Source organism: Spea bombifrons, chromosome 1, assembly GCF_027358695.1.
Source record: "Spea bombifrons isolate aSpeBom1 chromosome 1, aSpeBom1.2.pri, whole genome shotgun sequence".
Classification (NCBI taxonomy): domain Eukaryota; kingdom Metazoa; phylum Chordata; class Amphibia; order Anura; family Pelobatidae; genus Spea; species Spea bombifrons.
The window spans coordinates 81173958-81195397 of NC_071087.1; the positions used below are offsets into that span (position 1 = coordinate 81173958).

Genomic DNA, 21440 nt, shown 5'->3' on the forward strand with positions numbered 1-21440 from the left:
CTTCACGGACATAACCTGGTGCAAACTTCCACCAAAATGGTGACGTTTTCGGTGAAGTCCTTTCCCACCAATTGGGAAATTTTGGTGTGCCTCTGCGAATTGTAGCCTCAGTTTCCTGTTCTTAGTTGACAGGAGGCACCCGGTGTAGTCTTCTGCTGCTGTAGGCCATCTACTTCCGGTGAGTCCAACTAATAATTAGCGTGTGGAAAAATCATTTTAGGGCTCAAATGCACATGCCTTCTAGTGTGTCACACAACCCTCCAATACCACAATGGAGATTATTTATTCTCATTTTCCAATAAATAGGATTGACTAGAATTTAGGACGATGACCAGAGAAAGATAGTGTATTTCTCTTCGATTAAGGTTGGCAACAGCTAAAGATGGCTGAGCCTTCTTGTTGTTGAACTGGTTTACTGGTTCCTGGTTTCCTCTTTATAAAAAAAGTGTACTTAATTGCAAAATATGAAATTGGCTTCGGTGATTAAAACTGAGATACCACAAGTGAGCTGTCTTCTTTTAGGGAAAGGAAAATTCTACATTATTATTATCAGATTGAACATGAGTTGTAAAGGCCTGGCATTGAAATGCAGGCTTGTTGGTAACATTACAGTAGGTTAATCAGGGACAGTAACCCTACATAAATGAAGTGGCATTTAGCAGAACATGTTTCTAGATGTGCAGCTGAGCACCTAGTTAACAGCGGTCCTTCTGCGCTCTCATTATATAAGGGATTCCCTAGTTTGTCTTCACTAATCTTTCTTTTAGAATGTGTTCTGCTAGGAACAGAGGCTCCAATTAACATGTCCCTTAGATCTTTCTATACATTACACACAGACACAAATAAACATAAAAAGCACACACATATTGAATAAGCGAGTTACAAGTGGCGTGTGCCTCTAAGCACTGGTTGCCACGACGACCGCAAATGTCAGGTTCCGTGCGGTGAATAGCCGTTTCCATGGCAACCCCATCCTTTTCAGAGAGGTGCTGTTATAGCTGGAGTGACAGGTCTGAGGGGGAGGGGAGAGGTGTGGGGTGGGTTGGGGGTTGTATGTCTGTCTGAGCATGTATGTGTTTCACTGTATTATAAGACACATTTTGGTAGCTTACAGATTTATAGTGCATTAAATAATTTAGATATATTGTCTTGCATGTATGTACTCTGTGTGCATTCTAACTATCCATACAGTATATATATATCACAAATAACCACAGAAATATGTTTCTCTTTGGTAAATCATTGTTTAATTTTATACAAGGTTTACTCAATAATATATAATAATAATATATAATAACATATAATGTACTGTGCACTAGTGTTTCATATTATCTGTCTGTCTAAAATATTACTGCATATATATATCACTGTTTACAAGAAGATGTCATATTTATAACATGTAAAGCTTAGCTCTGGGCACACATTTCAGGTTCTCACTGTTGCCCCTTGCATGTTTTTCCCTAACCCCTAGTCCCTTTCATTTGCTCATCTCAAACCCTACAGTTCTATCTGTTAGTCAATCTCCCAATCTCCCAACCTAAGCAGTGGGACAGAGCTGAGCATTGAAGGCATCGTGTGTTCTCCTGAGAGAGAACAGCTGGGCTCCAGCAAGTTCTTGAAGTGGGGCAGAGAGATATACGAAGGATGCTGAAATCAAGCAGGGTCACATACATAATTATATGGGTAGCTGAAACATCCACATTTGGGCACAAAGACAGAGAGGAATAGGTAGATAGAAGGAGGTTTGAACTGGAAAAATAAACAGGGGCAGAGGTAACATCAAAGCATGAGCACAGAGACTCAAAAAAGCAGTAATGGCATAAGAGCAAGCCCGCAGTGATACAGAGCCAGTGACACAGAAACACAGAGACAGATGCAAAGCCCGCGGCAGATGCATAGAGAGACACCACAAACAGACAGAGAAAGACGAATGTGACAGTTGAAAAAACACTGGCACAAATGGGACATACAGATTTCAGGGAAAGAACACAAAGTAACAAAACTATTTTTTTTAGTACCCATGAGAAAAAAACTTTGTTTGACTTGCAGACTACTTGTGTATGATCACAGAGACTATGTATGTATGCTATACTTACTCAAATATCAAACTGTATAATTATGCTTAAAGAAGACTGGTCAAATTCCCAAATCCTACACTTTTCAACTCTATATACTAAATAGGCCCATGTAATGACATTATAATGTATTAATTATGTTCAAACCTGTGCTTTGCTCCATTTTGAGGACATGGATGCTAGATGGGTTTACCTTACCGTTGTAGTGATAATAGTTGCACATAAGACTATTGTATTCATCATATATAATAAAACAGAATCAGCAAAGATCCATTATGGTTTTCAATAAATGTAGTAAGTAATGGTGAGCTAGGCCATAATCCAGAACAGTAGTCACGTAATATAGCTTTAAAATGGAAAGGAAAATGCATAGGGCTGCTTTGAAATTCTTAATGTCCTGCGTGATGCATTGGTATTAGTCCATATATTGTATTGTATCCAACTGGTGTGTGCTACACAGGTACTAACATAAAAAAATACTGAAATAACACTTATTGTTATCCATTGAAATTAAATATGTATCAAAAAGGTATTCAACTCAACAGGAACGCATGCATCCAACAACCCGATGCATTCATGTATAGAACTTATACATATTGGACATCTCGTGGAAATGTAAAGGGCTTTATAACTACCTCTATAATACTTCTTTAAGGCATCCCAAATTCTAATGAAGCAATCTGGGTATGCAAATAAATAAATGGACAAGCAGTTTATACATATTTCCCTTCAAGAACAAAACTGTAGTGAATTGCAGTGTGGCAGTTATAGACGTGATACAGCACATAACGAGATAGGTGCACAGTAATACGTTTTAAATTATTGGCTTGTGTGTACCTACGTCAGTGCTAGAAGGATTTGTTTTAAATAGCAACGTTATATTGTGTATATCCAGCTGTAACTGTAAAGGTTAGTGTTCTGCTCTGTTTTTTCACCTTGCCACTGGTTTAGGATCACTAATGGCTGATAGCACAGCATATTCTTTGCCTATTATGCCTAATTAGCAAAATTGCGCCTAAAGTGATTTTTATTACAGAAAAAAATATATATGTTAAGAATTTGTCTGCTTCTTATATTATCTTACATTATCATTCTTATGTGTTTAGTTCCATAGACAGTACACACACGTAGATAAAATGAAGATCTGTAACATTTAATATAAATTAATACTCATACCTGGGATCTTCGTATCCTTTGTATATAAACTGGCCCTTAGGGTTTTCAAAGATTAATCCTTTGTTGGCCCATCACAGAGTTTCTGCGTTGGTGACTTGCTAATGGTTATAACAACATGGTTCTGATAACAGCCATTGTGAAAATCAGATGTACTTTTCCTGTTTACACTTTCTCTGAGCATTGCACGGTCTGACTCTGGGGTGAATTTGCTGGGACGTCCACTCATAGGAAGATTGGCAACTGTCTTGAATGTTTTCCATTTTTAAATAATCCTTCTCAATGTAGAATGATGGACTTCAAATTGTTTGGAAATAGCCTTATAACCCTTCCCAGATTGGTGGGTAGAAACAATTGTTTCTGTAAGATCATTGCTTGTGTCTCTCCTCCTTGGCATTTTTTAACACACACATGAATGCTCCAGACCAGCAAACTGCTTACACTTTGAGGTGGTTACACTTGCTGATGATCAATTAATCGAATGCGTTCGATTAGTCATGACACTGTGTAAGATGTCCCTGGGTGTGGTCAGAGGTGTGACTGGGGGCAAGCTTTTACTTAGTTTTTACATGACATTGTGACATATTAACAGCTATTTATGTAGTTGTACATGGCAATCGGAAGATAAACTACGCATTGTATTTGCGGTGCATGGAAGAAAGGGTTTTATACATAAGAGAAGGCTGCACACTCATGGGCAATACACCCGACTATAAGACTCGTCATACTTATTTGTACACATAATATTCACATTGTTGATCATGTAGGAAACACAATCACACAGTAAGTTGTAAGTACACTTGTTTTAACAGAACGTTACCCCATGCAGGTGCTGAACTATTGCACTGCACATTCAAAGGCACTTTGTAAAAATAATGGGATGATGGTAAAGTCTCAGGGTAGTGAAGTGGTACTACTAATCGACATGCTTATCGACTGTCTTCTGCCAGGCACAATACAGAAATGTTTGTTGGGTTTTTTTTAAGATATTTAAGGATACTTATACTAAACCATATGACCTTTATGGCCAGCATTCAGATTAGAGTTGCCATGTCTATCAGTTTTTCCCAGGACACATATACATGCCACATGTTGCTTGTATAAACTCATAGAACGAAATCAGTTACTCAGTTATACATTCCACATGTTACATATGCTGGCCAGCAACATATTCAATGTGTGTGTCCAGGATAAAATGGTGGACATGGCAACCCTAATTTCAATATGTGTACTACAACAGCAACCTCCCCCTCCAGCAGACAGTCATTAATCAAGATGGATCCTAGCTCAGCTATGGCTTGCTTCGCTTTTAAAGACTAGTTTGAGAAACTCCATCTTAGTAGTTCTTGTTGTAGTGTATTTAATATTCATTACAAAAAATGAATGGACAGTTTCAATCGCTCTTTTCTTTTGGTTGTGATAACATTCTCTACACCTAGAAGAGGTCTGCAGTGTTCCCCATATTGGACATAATTCTGTCATCTTTATCCAGCCTCTGGAACTCAAAAAGCACACAAAATACAGGACATGCATCCCTACACACACTACATTCCACAATGCTGTCATGGTACTGATGAAAAGATGCACCAAAAATTAAAATTTTTAAATTTAAAATTTAAAAATGAAAATGTTGGGAACAAAATAGACTGTTCCCCACCTGTATCTGGTAAGATACAGTTAATTTTGATTGAAAAAAAGTGTTATATGTAAGAAAATATGTATTCTACGCACGGTATCTGGCAAGGTGTGCCCAAAGGTGTTTCTATATTAGGGCTCAATACAGGGCCAGAATTATTTATTCCTTCCCCCTGTTCTCTGGTTCCAGATGGCACGTCCCATCCAGGTGAAGCCAGCAGACAGCGAAAGCCGAGGGGGTATGTATAATGTACCACTGCCATTACCTGTGGGTATTCACCCTGCAGCATTAACTCCACTCATCCCAATCTCCTCTCACATAAGTAGTCATTACACAAGGTGGCATGTTCTTCATCTGTCTTTGGATACCCTCCATCATAATCAGCACTATATGGTCATTGCAACCATATAGCCGTTCAGAACATTACACGGGATTCCGTAATCACTGGATTTTATTTATTAAAGCTGGAGTTGGCAGGAGAGTTTTTTTCTCACTGATTTCACTATGCATTTTAAAGGGCCATGCCAGGCAAAACTACTGGCCCCACATAATGCATTTTTTCGTCAATGAGATCAACTTCAAGAAATCTGATTAAAATATTCTTTGTACAGGGCCATCCAAGATGTTCTTGGAAGGAAGGCTTCCTGTGGTTAGCCCTTAATAATGTAGCGTGCAATAAGTGAGATGAAATGCCAACTCTTCAGGTAACTCTGCTACCAACTCCCTCTTCAGTGGATAAACTTGTGTGTGTCATCATAAGAAGCAACATGTTCACGACTAATGTTACATTATTCATTATACATAGCAGCTGTGTGTATACGTTGTACTGGCAACATTAAACAGAGAAGCATGTTCACTGTTAGTGTATGCATACTTGGTGTCACCCCCATAGAGAAATGTGTAATATGTGTGTACACATCATCATTATACATCACAGCAAGTTATCTCTGTATGTATGCTTGGGTCATTATCTGTGTGGTGATATGCTAATATCTAGCTGATATACAGTGCCTTTATTCAGATCAGTGAAAGAATTGTGAAGAATTTTAGTAGTAGCCAACCTTTGAAAGACAGCTGTCTTGTTTACAACTCTTATCATCAGCTGTTGAACGGAAGGGGGTTATATTTGCCTGGCAATTTCAAAAAGCAGTATGTCGATGGTAACTGTTTCAGTGGATTGATACTTAGAATCATTGTGCAGCTTGTGGATTGATACTCTGCATCAGCATACATTGATGTGACCTGACATGCCCTTTTTAGCCCATCCTCCCTGACCTGATTTTGATGGCACCATCAGCAGCAGCTGAGCACTCCCTAAACCCTAGCAATGTGTCTCCCTTAGCCCTAGCACAGCACGTGCCGGCACATCCCATTGCCATGGAAACTCAATGCAGCGTCCAGCCTTAGACATAATTTTCATGGTTACTGGACAGCATGTGAAATTGCCAATCAGAGGGTGAAGAGAGATGCTGTTGTTGAGTGTGTGTAGCGGGGAGGGTAGAGATTGTGATAGGGAAGACTGTGCAGCAGAGCATGCAAGATGGGAGGAGTGAGGGGGGAGTATTCTCTGTGCAGTCTCTGGTGGAGCTGGATGGAGGGGGTAGCATCAGCTGTGTACCCAGTGTCAGTGCAATATTATAAATTGTACCTGACAGTGTACTCCTATAAATATGTCTCATTCTCTGTGTTAAGCAGACATGCATGCTAAAGAACACACCTTTACAATGCTGTACATGCTATTACATATTATGTATGTGAATGCACGCTTGCACAGGCATTAAGGTGCTGCAATGCATTTCTTGTACATGTCACACATCTATCATGTCTGTCACATAAGTCATTACTGTGCATTAAGTTCATTGCAAATATAATACCCTTATGAGACACAATATATTATATCAATCAATATATATATATATATATATATATATATATATATATATATATATATATATACTTGTAAGTAATGTTTCTGAAGCTCCCAAATACCAGCATCATTAAATGTTTTCATGTATTCATTTCTAAACATAATGTTTGTATGGTATGATGTCAGTCAAGGGGTCTTGTATACGAAGAACGATTCTGGTGCAAAGCAGTAACATTTAAACAGTTACCATAATATTAAATCAAATCTCCCTGGTAAATGATCCACTTTTATTTGTACCTCAACTGGTATTTATACATGACCCCCTATGTGTTTATATGTAGTATTGTCTAAAAAAATATGTCTATCTATCTGTCTTTGCACATTTTGTATATGTGAGTCACAGCAGGGTTACCATATATTTACATATTTACATGTGCTTTAATATCTACATATCTGTCTTTAAGTCATAATTACCTTACAGTATATAGTTATTTGTATCTCTGCATATGTACCAAATGTATGTGTGTGTATTGTCTCATAATGATAATTACCTTATGTGGATTGTTCACATGATTTGGGTATTTACATACTGTCAGTTAACATACAAGGATCATTGTCTGTTATGTATGTGCGAGCTGCGATATCCTGGAAATTCCTTTGTGGGTCTGACTATGACACAGCTATATATCTGGAACAGGGACCTTCAGCTATTCTTTCCTCAAGATAAAACATGCGTATTGTCTTGTGTAAAGAGGTTCCACTCCTGTTACTATTCAAACTGGAAATTATTTAGGGATTATATGAAATGTTCAAGCAATAGAAGGCAGGCTACCATCATGGGGCTGAAAAATGATCCGTATATATATTGCTGGTCCACAAAAGAATGCAGCCACATTCATACTTTGAAAGCCTGGAAATTGTGGTTTTTTTTTACTTCTTTGATCTTTGTAGCCATTAGCATCCACTATCCAATATTTGTCAGTTGGCATATCAATAGTCTGCAGCTATTGTGGCCGCACTCAATGTGTACAGGTAACCTGCAAAAGCCATTTGAAAACCTAACTCCCAGAGGGCCTTCAAAGTATTCCTGGACTTTTACTTATTTGGTAGAAATCAAGTAAGTTAATAAGCATCAATTTTTTCCCATTTAGTATAACCCTGTTTTCACTCCCATGTGCCTTCCAGTGACCCTAACAATGTTGCTGCAACCATTTGTAAGAGAGGACTTCATACCAATGCAGAGAATGCTAGATATTATGTTATTGGAACGGGGGAACACTAACCTTCCTCTTGGGCTTCAGGTGATCGCAAACTTTTTGTGGGAATGCTAAGCAAACAACAGTCTGAAGAGGAGGTGACCAGCATGTTTCAAGCATTTGGTTCCATTGAGGAATGTTCTGTTCTCAGGGGACCTGATGGGAGCAGCAAAGGTGAGCCCAGCAGAAAGAAAAGGAAAAGTCCTGTTTTCTTAAAAGAGATGTTTATGGTTTTCTGTAACCTAAAATCTTCCAAGTACCATATCTTTTAAATTAGTTCTAACTTTGTTTGAACAGAGCCCTATTTGCATTTTGTTTCTATAAATCCAAATTGTTGTGTTGTGCACTGCTGGTTAAATCCTGTTTACCCATTGTATAGTGCTGTGAATATAATGGTGCTGTATAGAATCATCCATAATAATAGTTGTACCTGTAATCTAAAACTTAGTATTGTTTTATTTTACTAATCTCCCCCAAGAACTGCCACTATTCATTGACCAGCTGACCGGTTAACAGGCTTTCTGCCTTTAGAATCATCTACCCAGAAACTTGGTTTCTTTTGAAGACTCATGTGAATGGTCTATCCCATTGACTGTGATCCCATTTTATGTCTTCTGTTTTTCAGGCTGTGCATTTGTCAAGTTCTCATCTCATGCAGAGGCTCAGGCGGCAATACATGCTTTACATGGGAGTCAGACAATGCCGGTATGTGTTGCCTGCCTCTGATGACAGGCTGCGTAACCTTAAACTGTCTAATCTTGAAAATCTTAAACTCTTGACTGTATCCCTAGAGGCAACGCACTTTTATGTTCTCTACTACTTTGCAAGATATTTAGAACGTTCTAGGGGTAGGTGTTACTTAATACTTAAAATTCATATATATATTCATACTTGATTTTTTCTCCTCTAGGGAGCCTCGTCCAGTCTAGTGGTCAAGTTCGCAGACACTGACAAGGAAAGAACATTGCGTCGCATGCAGCAGATGGTTGGACAACTCGGAATCTTTACTCCATCCTTGGCGCTACCAATTAGCCCATATAGTGCTTACGCACAGGCGGTGAGTGTACTTTCCTGTGTAACTACTCTTGTAAAACCTGTGACCGGCAGGGGACAAGTGAAAATGAAGGGAATGAGTAACCAAGAATGGCCATTAATGTATCAATGTGCTATAGACAGGTTGGAATGATTTAAGAGATGTGGGAGTCTTGAGAAGTGATAAACTTGTGGCATAAGTAATAGTAATAAAAAATATTGTATGTCACACAACATGTCTTTTATTACAAGGGGAAAATATGTAGCTTAGTAGTTAAAGACAAAGAACTTGGCAACAGTCATGTCTATGTAGAGGGTTTCATTTATAAGTTGAGAAATTGTGAATGAGAACAGATGGACCTTAGAATTGGACAATTGTTTGCTAGGAATTTCAATACAAATCTAAGATTGTGTTGAGAATAGAGAGTGGAGAGATAGGATTAAGAATGCAGATGTGTGTGGTTTAATTAAATGGAATCAGGAATGGAGTCAAGTCTAAAGGAAGGAATGTTTGTGAGAGATAGGGATTAAAGAATGTTGGAAACAGGGCCAAGGAGAGGATGCTTTTGGAATGGAAACATCTGGAAAGAGAAAAGTTAATATGCCCATAAATAACAGTATTTTAGCTGAAAATGAGATACTGAGTCTGAGTCAATGATACAAAGAGAAGGGGCTGCCACCTACAAGAAAGTTAAATTAAACATTGATCAGGGAGATAGAACTGGACCTGTGAATGGGAAGGGACATGTTTCTGAGCCATGAAGATAAGACTATGAAAGCAAAGACAGACGTATGAATACAGAGATGGAGCTGAAGATAGGGACAATTGAAGCTGGCGACATTGAAAGGTGGAGCTGAGGGAGATTGATTTGGGAATGGCGAGATAAGAAGCTGGAGGTAGGCAAATTTGTAGTTAAGAACGTGGAGAGCTTTCATTGTGAAGAGACAGAGCTTAAAATGAGAAATGAAGCAGCTGGGAGCTGGAGAGAGACAGATTGTACGTCACAGCTGGGGAACCTCGTCACTGGTTCCCTAAGGCAGATAAAAGGCAACAGATTACTAAGGAGTTAAGTGATTGTTTATTAGAGTCTACTGCTCCCTTGTGTTCAGTTGTATAACTAGATCTGTTCTCTCTGTTGTGATTGCGCCTTTATATGTAGAGGAACTAGTGAAAATGTGTGAAATAAAAATAATTGAAATTAGAATAGCCCTACACTATAAATGTTTTTATATTTTTGTGGTTTATGCAGCATGAGAGATGTACAATGGACCTTTGTCCCCTATTTATATTACTACTTTTTCTCTATGACCCAGCTGATGCAGCAGCAGACAACAGTTCTCTCCACTTCACATGGTAGTTACTTAAGTCCTGGCGTGGCATTTCCTCAATGTCACATTCAGCAGATAGGAGCTGTCAACCTGAATGGGCTGCCTGCCACACCCATCACTCCAGCATCTGGTAAGTTATACAGATATGGCTCTGTGGTGTGTGTCCTACTAGTTATGGGTAAAACTGGTGAATTTGCTGCAGGGCTAATATTTTGGTCCAGCTACTAGAGTAATTTGTTTGGTAACTGGGTCTGAGTTGCTTAGCAACATTTTAAGTAGCTTAGTAATACGGGAAGAACCTGAGTTGCTTAGTAACACTGGGAGGAGTTGTGTTGCTAGGTAACAGTGAGAAATGTTGCTTAGGAACTGCGAGGAGCTGTTACAAGGTAATACCAGGTTTTGTACAAACTACTTGCTTATTATCCCATCACCACTTTTTGCCTCACAGGACTGCACTCTCCACCTGTCATTGGCACAGCAGCTGTACCAGGCCTTGTCACTCCATTAACCAATGGGTTTCCAGGTCTTGTACCATTTCCCAGTAGCCATCCAGCCCTGGACACAATATACACTAATAGCATTGTGCCGTATCCAGGTAAGAGGAGAAATGGTAGTACAGCAGCGAAATGTAAAAAAAATCACAGCTTATTGCTCTAGGATTAATTTTAACTTCCTCGTTACAGCCCAAAGTCCTGCACTGACGGTGGAGAGCCTACATCCTTCTTTCCCAGGGGTCCAGCAGTACTCAGGTAATTTGGTCCATCCCCGTACAGATCTGGGTTTTGCATTTGCTATCAACTTTTAGACTACATTTCAGCTATCAGTTAACTAGAGCTGGGTTACATACAACTCTTCTTTAATGATATGCAATATGATATTGCTGCTGTTTCTGTTACTGTAATTATATACACTAGATGTATTGGGACACCAGGCCATTACACCAAAAGGGTATTTTATGACATTGCATTCTAAATACATGGACATTAATATGTGATTGGTCCCCCTTTGCAGCCATAATAGCTTCCACTCTTCTGGGAAGGCTTTCTGTTCCAATTTTTGCCCATTCATCCAATAGAGCATTTGTGAGGTCAGGCACTGATGTTGGACGAGAAGGCCTGTCTTGCAATCTCCTTTCCAGTTCATCTGAAATGTGTTCTAAGGGCTTGAGGTCAGGGATCTGTGCAGGCCAGTCAAATTCTTCCACACCAAACTCATCCAACCATGTCTTTATGGACCTTGCTTTGTGCATGCTGGAATAGAAAAGGACCTTCCTCAAACGGTTTCCATAAAGTTGTGAGCATAGCATTGTGCAAAATCTATGCTGAAGCATTAAGATTTCCCTTCACTGGAAGTAAGAGGCCAAGCCCAAAACCTGAATAACAGCCCCATACCATTATTCCGCCTCCACCAAACTTTATAATAATATAAAAAAACAAAATAATAAACTGATTTATTTTAAAAAATACACTTAACCTATTTTGGATTTATTTGGGGCTTTGTATCATCTGTTTCTCTACAGTATATAAATATTTTATGTGACAATGTTGTAACTGTTTGAAAGTCTGCAAACCCTTACACAGTGCATTACATCGGGTTTTCCCAGAGAAATTCTGGTGCAAAAGTATATCCGTCTGTGCTAATTATACAATATGAGGAGCTAACCTTCTCAGAAGAGAAAATATCAAGATAAGATATTTTGCTTTATCTAACCTTTCTCTAAGCTAAATAGCTTCTTTGAGTTGTTTTTGGTGGAATTTGTTGCACCAGTTTTTTGCTTCCTTGATTGGTTGAGTTGACCCTTCAATATGATTTCATATTTATTGCAGCAAAGGTGGTAATTTATCTTTCACAGTAATTTTAGACATTGCCATAGTTCACTTTACTATTTCTTTATGTTTTTCAAAACAGCTATTTATCCCACCGCAGCACTCACTCCTGTGACACATAGCACCCCGCAGCCTCCACCCATTCTGCAGCAAAGGGAAGGTAAGGTACATATGTAAACTGCTAGGTATCACAATGCAAGTTAAGTTATAATACCTATTCTAGTAAGAGATGTAAAAGTAATTTATATATATATATACTGTATATATAGATATACACACATGTCATCATTGGAAACGGACCATAGAGAGGATTTGGGCTAGGGCTTATGCAATACTAAACATACAATATTAGAAGCAATATAAACACATTAAACGACATTTAAGCATATTGTATTTTGAGAAATAGCCCATAATTGGGTGGCCTTTGCCAACCAACCCTATTGTTTGATAGCACCATTGTTATTTCAGTAGATTGCATTTTCTATTGAGTATTTTACTTCAGGGTGGTGAAGACAGCCATTAAAGTAGTGCAAGGTCTTAGTGGCAGAGTTTAGGCTATAATATTAAGTAAATAGCATGTTATGATCTGCTGTGTATACCTATGTATTAGTACCAGGTATTCCCACTTTCCTTTTGTTTGCCTGTCTAAAGCAATGTTACACTGCAAGCTCCAAGGCATACATTGTTAAATAAAAGACATTCCAGGGTATGTTTTCAGAACAAGAAAAATATTTGAAATTGGCATATTAAAGACCCATCTGTAAAGTAAGGATTTACATAGCCAATCAGCAGATATAATTCTGATATACGGTTACCTAGGATTTTAACTCGATTATGTAAACAAGCGTGCAGTACATACAACGAGTAGTCTGTGTCATTGGCGAGTCTCTTAATGTCACAGCCAAAGCAAGGCCTCACTTCTGCGTCTTCTCTCCTACACAGGGCCAGAGGGCTGCAACCTATTCATCTACCACCTACCCCAGGAGTTTGGTGATAATGAGTTGACACAAATGTTTCTGCCTTTTGGAAACATTATATCCTCCAAGGTGTTCATGGACAGAGCGACTAACCAGAGCAAGTGTTTTGGTATGTTCCAGGCCTCTAATGTGAACAATGTAACATGCAAGGTTGCTGTTGGATATGTTTGAATGTTCCTTTCATTATATTCTATTTTCCTGCCCCATTTTAGTAAATGGAACAAATAAATTAAGAAAAAAGAAGTATGTAAAAAGCCAAATCCCTGTGATAATCAGACCCCCATCTCTTTCGCTAATCACTGTGGTGGTGGAATTAGGGATAATAAAATAAACCTTGGAGGTATGGGCCCCATCTAAGGCCTCTCTCTTGCCCATTGGGATGGGTCTCTGTCTCCACCCTTCCTTTATTCATGATTGCTTGTCTGCTGTTTCTTCTTAGATGTCAAAATGTTACCTGAAACTTAATATCTCCAAAACTGAACTCATAATCTTCCCTCTTTCCATCTCCACCCCAGTTACTCAATTAACAACATGACACTTTTCCCTATTGAAAAGGCCCAGTCCCTTGGCTTTTTTTAATTAAGATCTTTTTCATCCCTCATATTTAATCTTTGTCAGATCCTGCTGCTTGCATCCTGCTTACAGCATCACCTAAATGCGATAATACTAAAATCTACATGTTTCCCCTTGATCGCTCTCCTTTTCCCATGTCCTGTATTATTAACTGCTTGTCTGCTATTTCTTCTTGGATTTCACAACGCTACCTGAAACTTATTCTCTCTAAAACTGAATTACGTATTGTGTATTCAGTTACCCCATGCATCACATGGTAAAAGAATATTCTCATGTGGAATGTGTTCCTTTTCACTACTGCGTGAACCTGTTATGTGAAAAAAAAAAAAATTTCATTTATATAACCCCCAGAGTTCTGAATATTTATTCACTTTTATAACCTCTTAGGTTTTGTTAGTTTTGATAACCCATCCAGTGCACAGACAGCTATCCAGGCCATGAATGGCTTCCAGATAGGAATGAAGAGGCTGAAAGTTCAGTTAAAGCGACCCAAGGACACAACTCAACCATACTGACCAAGAGCGGCCCTTGGGTCCAAGGAGCCAATCCCAGGAATACAGGTAATTTTGTGTACTGGTTGCTGTCATTGGGTGTCTGTAACAAATATGGAACCCTGTGCCCAGCCATGAAAAATACTTTAGAATGAACAAAGAGGTACTGGTTATTGTCTAATTCAACAGCAACCACTCAGAGTAAGTTTAATTCAGGTGTTATGTCAAGCAAGGATAATTTATTTGTGGAATGGCTCCTGCTTCAGTACAACAGAATATCAAAGAGAATCAGGCAGGTCAATAGGTAGTGTGGAGAGAAAATGAGTAATCCAGTAATAATGCTAGTAATATAATAATTGTAAACAGATGATCATCACGCACTGATGCACAAGAAGGCCTGGCTTGCAATCAGTGTTTGACTTATGGGTGTTCAAATTCATCCTAAAGGTTCTCAACAGGGTAAATTTACACTCAAGTTCCTTTACATTAAATTTATCAAACCATCTCTTTATGGACCTTGCTTCGTGCTTAGAGACAATCATGCTGAAACAGGAGTGGGCCATTCCTAAACTGGTGCCACAAAGTTGGAAGCATACAATAGTTCTATAATGTCTTCGTATGCTGGGGGACTAGCCTTAATTATCCTGGCCCACCACACTTTCATATAGTAAAGCATGATTAATCACTCCAGAGGGCACTTTTCCACTGCTCCATAGTCCAGGTTACACAACTTCTGCTAACGCTTGGCATTAATTATTGGCTTATGTGCAGCTTCTCTGCCATGTACATCCACTTCATGAAGCTACCGACACAGTGTTTGTGCTGATGTTGCTTCCAGAGCAGTTTGCAACTCTGCAAACTCTGAAGTGATGGTACAGAGGACTAGTGATGTTTATGTGCTACACACTTTAGAACGCAGAAGCCCCATTCTGTGAAGGTGTGTGGTCTACTGCATCATGGCTGAGCTGTTGTTACTCCTGGACGCTTCTATTTCACAATAATAGCACTTACAGTGGACCAGAGCCAAAGTGACTTTGGCAAAGGTGGCATGCTGTCAAGAACTACGGGACATGAACCAGCAACCCTGAGCATGGCAGACTGTCCACTACCAGTCTCACCGCCAGGAGGCTCTATGTTTGATGGGATTCCTGTGTCTCTCAGTGTCCCTGTCAACTCTGTGTCAGGTTCCTGTCACAGCTGTGGCCCCTCAGAGAACTAAGGACCTTTATACAAGAATTTCTCCCAGGCTCCATGACTGGAGCATTGTCTTACTGGCCCTGCATTTGTGGATCCTGTTTGATTGTTCTGTGCATCCCCTGGTTTAGACTTCTGGTATTTCACTTGGACTTTTTTCCTGTTTTGCCCTTTATAACTCACCTGGAATTTGACTTTGGCTTGGACTGTGATTATTCTTTTGATTAGCCTTTGGTACTGTACTATTGTTACTTTATGTGTAAAACTTTGGCTCCTCAGAATATACTAGCAGTCTTGCGAGCCCTATCCAGTTTCCTGCTCTGTGCCTGTAGAGGGCACCTAGAAGAAAGCCTAATGTTGCAGCCATCTGCATCCATCTACACCTTCCTGCCCCACACAGGGTTCTGAACCTGCCCCTGCACAAAGACTTCAATCAGATCTGAAACATCCTACGACATAACATGCTTAACGTCACTGACCTTTTCAGGATGACCCACTCATCTCATATATTCTAAAACTCAGGGGCGTAACTAGACGCCTCAGGGCCCGGGTGCGAGAATCTGTTAAAAAAAACATGATTTTTACCCAACAATTTTTTTTCAACAAATTCAATAAATTCAATTTACATATTGAATCATATCTGTAAAAAAATCAAAGAAAAAGGGGCGCATGTACAAAGGGCATAATCCAGGGGTGTCCAAGTTTTTTCTGCAGTGGGCCACTTCATCAGAATTGTATACGTGCGCGGGCCGCACTCATTTTTCACTGTGACAAAAAATATGGCCTTTAATAAAATATGCAGATTAAAATAAAGTAAAATGCCACAAAACCTGTACTCTTCCTCTCACTGATTTCTGGGCCTGGAAAGTTTTGCGACTACAAATTCAGATTCCCTAGATTTATTCTAGGGATGAACTAAAATGAAAATTCTGGACCAAAACATTCAGGGTTCACTTAGCCAAAACCGAAAATGACCCCCACCTTTCAAAATAATAATAAAAACTCACATTTTTAATAAAAGTAGGTAACACACAATTGGACAAAATTAGCAATATGACTTGACATGATAGGAGTGTGATTGCTAACAGCAATCACACTCCTATCATACCCAGGCAACTAGTAAATGCTGGTACCTAGGCATGATGGGACTGTGCTAGCTGTGATTGCTGTTAGCAAGTACATGCTGGTACAGGGTGGCTGTAAGTGATGTGCAGACCCCATACTGCTGGCAGCCTCAATACACAAGGGGTGCAGCTAGCCAGGTTTCAGCATGTACTGGCTGACTTGGCATGATAGGAGTGTGATTGCTAACAGCAATCACAGTCCCATCATGCCTAGGTTCCAGCACTTACACATCCATCCAGTAAATGCTGGAACCTAGGCATTATGGGACTGTGATTGCTGTTAGCAATCACACTCCTATCATGCCAAGTCAGCCAGTACATGCTGGTACAGGGTGGCTGTAAGTGCAGACCCCATACTGCTGGCAGCATCACTACACAAGGGGGGCAGCTGGCCAGGTTTCAGCATGTACTGGCTGACTTGGCATGATAGGAGTGTGATTGCTAACAGCAATCACAGTCCCATCATGCCTAGGTTCCAGCACTTACACATCCATGCTATCACACACACACTAATTTATTCATAAAATCATTAATTCACAGATTCATTCCCTCAATCACACACACTCATTCAAACACCCTCCCCACCCCCTTACCTGTACTGCAGCTCCTCGATGCCGCTCACAGACTTCAGCAGGGGGCGCGGCCTCCCTCTGCCTTCTTTGCTAAAGCACAGAGGAAGTAGGATGTCACGTGAACTCCGCTTCCTCTGTGCAGTCCAGAAGACCCTCCCACAAGTAAGTAGCAGGGCTTGAGGTGCGCCTCGCGTAAGATCGGTTGCATGTTGGACGCCCCTGCCTTATTTAAAAAAAACAAACGGAAAAAAGATTTCGGGTGGCCCCTTGGCTTGGGCCCCCCTGCCGCCCCCTTGGCTTGGGCCCCCCTGCCGCCCCCTTGGCTTGGGCCCCCCTGCCGCCAGGGCCCGGTCGCAGTCGCGACCCCTGCGACCCCGGTAGTTCCGCCACTGCTAAAACTGTCTCTTATGTTCCAATAAAAGGCACTCTGAACTCTCCTTTATAGACACAGGGCTTCAGCCACCCTTGTCAAAGCTGGCGGATTATGACATAATAATGGTTTAAAATGTATCAAGGGAGACATGTAACTTTTTTATTAAACTTTGAAGAGCATCCATTGTTCATATAAATCAAGATATTTGTTCACAGGTTACCATGTCATTTTCTGTCCTGTTTACATCAGTGAATATATCGGACTATAATTAACACCTTTTTGTCTTTATTTGTATGTCCTCTACAGGTACACAAAGGACCTTTAACACCCAAATCCTGCACTCGAGGATTGTGGGTAAAAGACTTCTTTTTTCACTAAACACTCCCTTCCACCCCTCCTGAACCTTAGTACCTTTTGTCCCAACCTACCCCCAGGACCAAATGGTGGCAATGGGGAGAAGCAGGAAGAACCAAGCTACCTAAACACAAGGTTATGTCTTGTGAGTGTTCTGTGTCTGTCTTCTGAAATTCCCAGGGGTGGCCACCAGTAATGGAACGGACTATCACCTACCAGCCTCCCACAAGTGACCAAAGGGGGGAAGGGTAGGGCAGGTCTCTTGTCAGTGACCCTCAAGGCTGGAAAATCTGCACCCCTTCCCTCCATCAGAGTGGCTACAGCTTTGCAATGCGAAGAACTATCTGTTTCTTTATTTATATGAACATATTTATTTATTTGGGAGGCCTGTACAACCTCAAACACTCCCGTCTGCTCCCAAAGGAGTAGAGCACAGGTGGATGATGGGTAAATCATCTTTAGATTTTTTGTCTCTAGTAGATTTTCTGTTTTGCGGAGGACAGGGTGTTCTGGGTGTGTAGGAGTGGAATAATGCAAAGTTCAATTATACAAAGTGCCCAACATCCAAGGGTGAATCTCCATTTCTGCTGCTCTTACACCTGGGCTCAGATAAAGGGCTGGACATTTTCATCTGCTCTAAATTCCTGCTCCGCATGTTTCTTATTTGGGGAAGAATTGGTAACCTGGTTTTAATGTACCGCCATTATGTAGTGTGAAAGTGGTTCTGCTAACCACACCTCTCTCCTGCTTGAATGATTAAGAGGCTGGCTGGCCTCTTGTCCGTTACTAGGAAGAGGGTGTGGATGTTTCACTAACAATGCACTGCACTATGAGTGGTATGGAGGATCTATATATGCCACCTTAAGCTATTTCAGAAATTTAGCATGGGCTTCTGTATGGAAATCTCTAAAATATAAATCAGAAAAGGAATAGGAGAAATTTGTGACTGGTACACCCTGCATGGATTTGAATGGACAAGTAGCCATCTTGTCTTCAGCACATTCCTGCATTATGTTGTGAAAGCCCATCTGTCTTTAGGGAGAGTCAACAAGTTTTAAGGTGCTCTGTGATACTCACTACTTATGTGCAAACTGCAGCAAGCAGGTAAAACTGAGAGACCATATAGCTTTGACGAGGTTTATTTTCTGCCATGTACATACTGTACATTATTATGGCAAGAAATAGAATGTTAGTGGTAGGTATGTATGTTAACGGTTGAGAGGGACTGTGCAAACCTAGACTTAAGTGCATTCACTCTTAAAGCTCTCTTGCAATGCGGGTAGGGTATCTAGGTAGAAGGGAACAGAGCTTTATGGTTTTATTGTTTATAAGGATTAAGGCATATAGGGCTGCTTTCTCCTTCTAATGCTAAATTGCAACATACATATCTGCTTTGTTCCTCATACTTAATAAGGCTTTACCTGCTCTACACCCTTACTGTTGAGCTACTGAATCCTAGAGGTGACAGCCACCCCAAAAACAATGGGGTCAATGCATCTGTATTCATTTGTAAATACCATTTTTGTACTTCAAACATTCCTTGTGTCAGACGTGGAAAGGAGAAGCCCCTGGTAAAGCACAACAAAGGATGGGGGTCTTCTGGGCTTGTTTTCCTTCTTTCCCAGTCCAATACCCCATTGGAGGACAATGATTTGACATCATCCTTTCTGCTGTCAAAGTAATGGCAAGATCACAAAGTGCAAGGTCCTTAATGAATGCTATCTGTTACCATGGTAGCAGGGCCCCTCTCCTCCTTCTCTGCAGGGTCTCAGAAAAGGCACTATATGTGTGTATAGAGAGAAATATATATATATGTGCCCTTCCCCAGGGGAGACGTAATACTGGCAGTTTAAGCACTATAATCCATCTCACCACTGCTGACAAATTAAGATCTTGCCTTGGGGTCAACCCTAAACTCATTAGAATCTGTAGTTGTTACACATAATTTCTCCCAGGGAGTGTATGGTTGTGGTGTTAACCTGTCAAAAAATCATCATGGAAATAAGTATGATTGCTAAACTGGAATTTCTCCCAGTAAAGGAAAAAAGCACATTGTGACTTCTGCATAGCCAGAGGCACCAAGCCAATTGTTAGAGAAAGGTTTAAATTCAAGTTTAGCTTATCTGTTCCATTCCCCATATCATCTGTTCAAGGACCACAACAGTCTGATTTAACTTAAAGAAAATCTATATATTTTAAACAATGCAGAGTGTATTCAAGACAGCCACTAGTAACAGTGTGAACGGGCTGTGAAAGATAAAGAAAAGTTTCGTAAGATTTTGCGAGTTAGATGGAGTGAGTTACAGCATACACTGCTAACTCTAGGTACTGCTGTCGTAAGGACATGCAGACAAATTCTCAGATTATCTGACTCACAGCCTCCTGATACTACACCTAGACCTCACTTGGGTGTTTTGAAGACAGAATCTGCGTAGAAATATCCAGGTGTTCACAAAACCTGCTGTTTACGAAAGAATTAAAACCTAATTATCAACACTCTGCATCTGTGTCATGTTTCTATGTCTGAATGCAGTGGAATAATGAGAATGTATAAATAGAGATTGGTTTTGTGTGTGTCAGGGGAGTTTATACATACATTTATGATCAGGGGCTGAATTCATACAAGCTTCAACAGAATATTAACAGCTATTTCCACAAATTCAGTGCATCTACAGACATTATACATCAAATACAGTGGTGATCAAAAGTTTGCATACCCTTGGAGAATTGGTAATATACAGTATTGTGAGCAGACAAAACACATTTCTTTTACTTATTAAGGGGTTTATATTCGGCTGTAGGTTATAACAGAATGGCACAATCATGAAACAAAACACGGCAACAAAGAAAAAAAGGAAATGACCCCTGTTCAAAAATCTGCATACCCTTAGTTCTTTATACTGTGTATTGCCCCTTTTAGCATCAATGACAGCATACAGTATTTTGTAATAATTGTTTATGAGGCCACAGAATCTTTCAGGTGGTATAACTGCCCATTTGTCATGGCAAAATGACTCCACGTCATCTTGCATGAACAGCACGTTTGAAATTTCCACGGAGTGGGTCAGTGATATTAAGGCCAGCAGACTGTGGGGGCCACTCCAGAACCGTCACCTTTTTCTGCTGTAACCTATGGAGGGTCTACTTGGCACTTGAGGGTCTACTTGGCTTTGTGCTGAGGGTCATTTTCATGCTGGAAAGTCCAAGAGTTTCTAATGCGCAGCTTTCGTGCAGAAGAATGCAAATTATCTGCCAGTAAGTTCTGATAACATTCTGCATTCATCTTGCCATCAATTTTCACAAGGTTCCCTGTGCCTTTAGAGCTCACACACCTCCAAAACATCAGTGAGCCACCACATGCTTCACAGTGGGGATGGAATTCTTTTTGCTATAGGCCTTGTTGACCACTCTCCAAACATAGGGTTTATGCTTGTGACCATAAAGCTCTATTTTTGGCCTTGTCACGCTAAATTACAGTGTGCCAGAAGCTGCGAGGCGTATCAAGGTGTTGTCAGGCATATTGTAACCGGGCTTTTTTGTGGCATCTGCGCAGGAAGGGCTTCTTTCTGGCAACATCGTTTTGTGCTC

The 21440-nt window shown here is 40.2% G+C and overlaps 2 protein-coding genes across 2 annotated transcripts in view; one reads left to right on the forward strand and one right to left on the reverse strand.

The window, feature by feature from the left end:
• CELF5 (CUGBP Elav-like family member 5) overlaps positions 1-18755 on the forward strand; it is a 43003-nt gene extending 24248 nt beyond the window's left edge. Inside the window, exons 3-13 of the mRNA XM_053465406.1 lie at positions 5074-5122; positions 8053-8181; positions 8633-8712; positions 8918-9064; positions 10354-10498; positions 10817-10963; positions 11052-11117; positions 12277-12354; positions 13137-13280; positions 14132-14304; positions 17805-18755. Coding sequence (XP_053321381.1) covers positions 5074-5122; positions 8053-8181; positions 8633-8712; positions 8918-9064; positions 10354-10498; positions 10817-10963; positions 11052-11117; positions 12277-12354; positions 13137-13280; positions 14132-14259 — 1113 coding nt within the window. The 3' untranslated portion in view covers positions 14260-14304; positions 17805-18755. The remainder of the gene's footprint in view (positions 1-5073; positions 5123-8052; positions 8182-8632; positions 8713-8917; positions 9065-10353; positions 10499-10816; positions 10964-11051; positions 11118-12276; positions 12355-13136; positions 13281-14131; positions 14305-17804) is intronic.
• Positions 11020-21440, reverse strand: part of HSD11B1L (hydroxysteroid 11-beta dehydrogenase 1 like) — a 33690-nt gene continuing 23269 nt past the window's right edge. Inside the window, exon 8 of the mRNA XM_053465488.1 lies at positions 11020-11143. Coding sequence (XP_053321463.1) covers position 11143 — 1 coding nt within the window. The 3' untranslated portion in view covers positions 11020-11142. The remainder of the gene's footprint in view (positions 11144-21440) is intronic.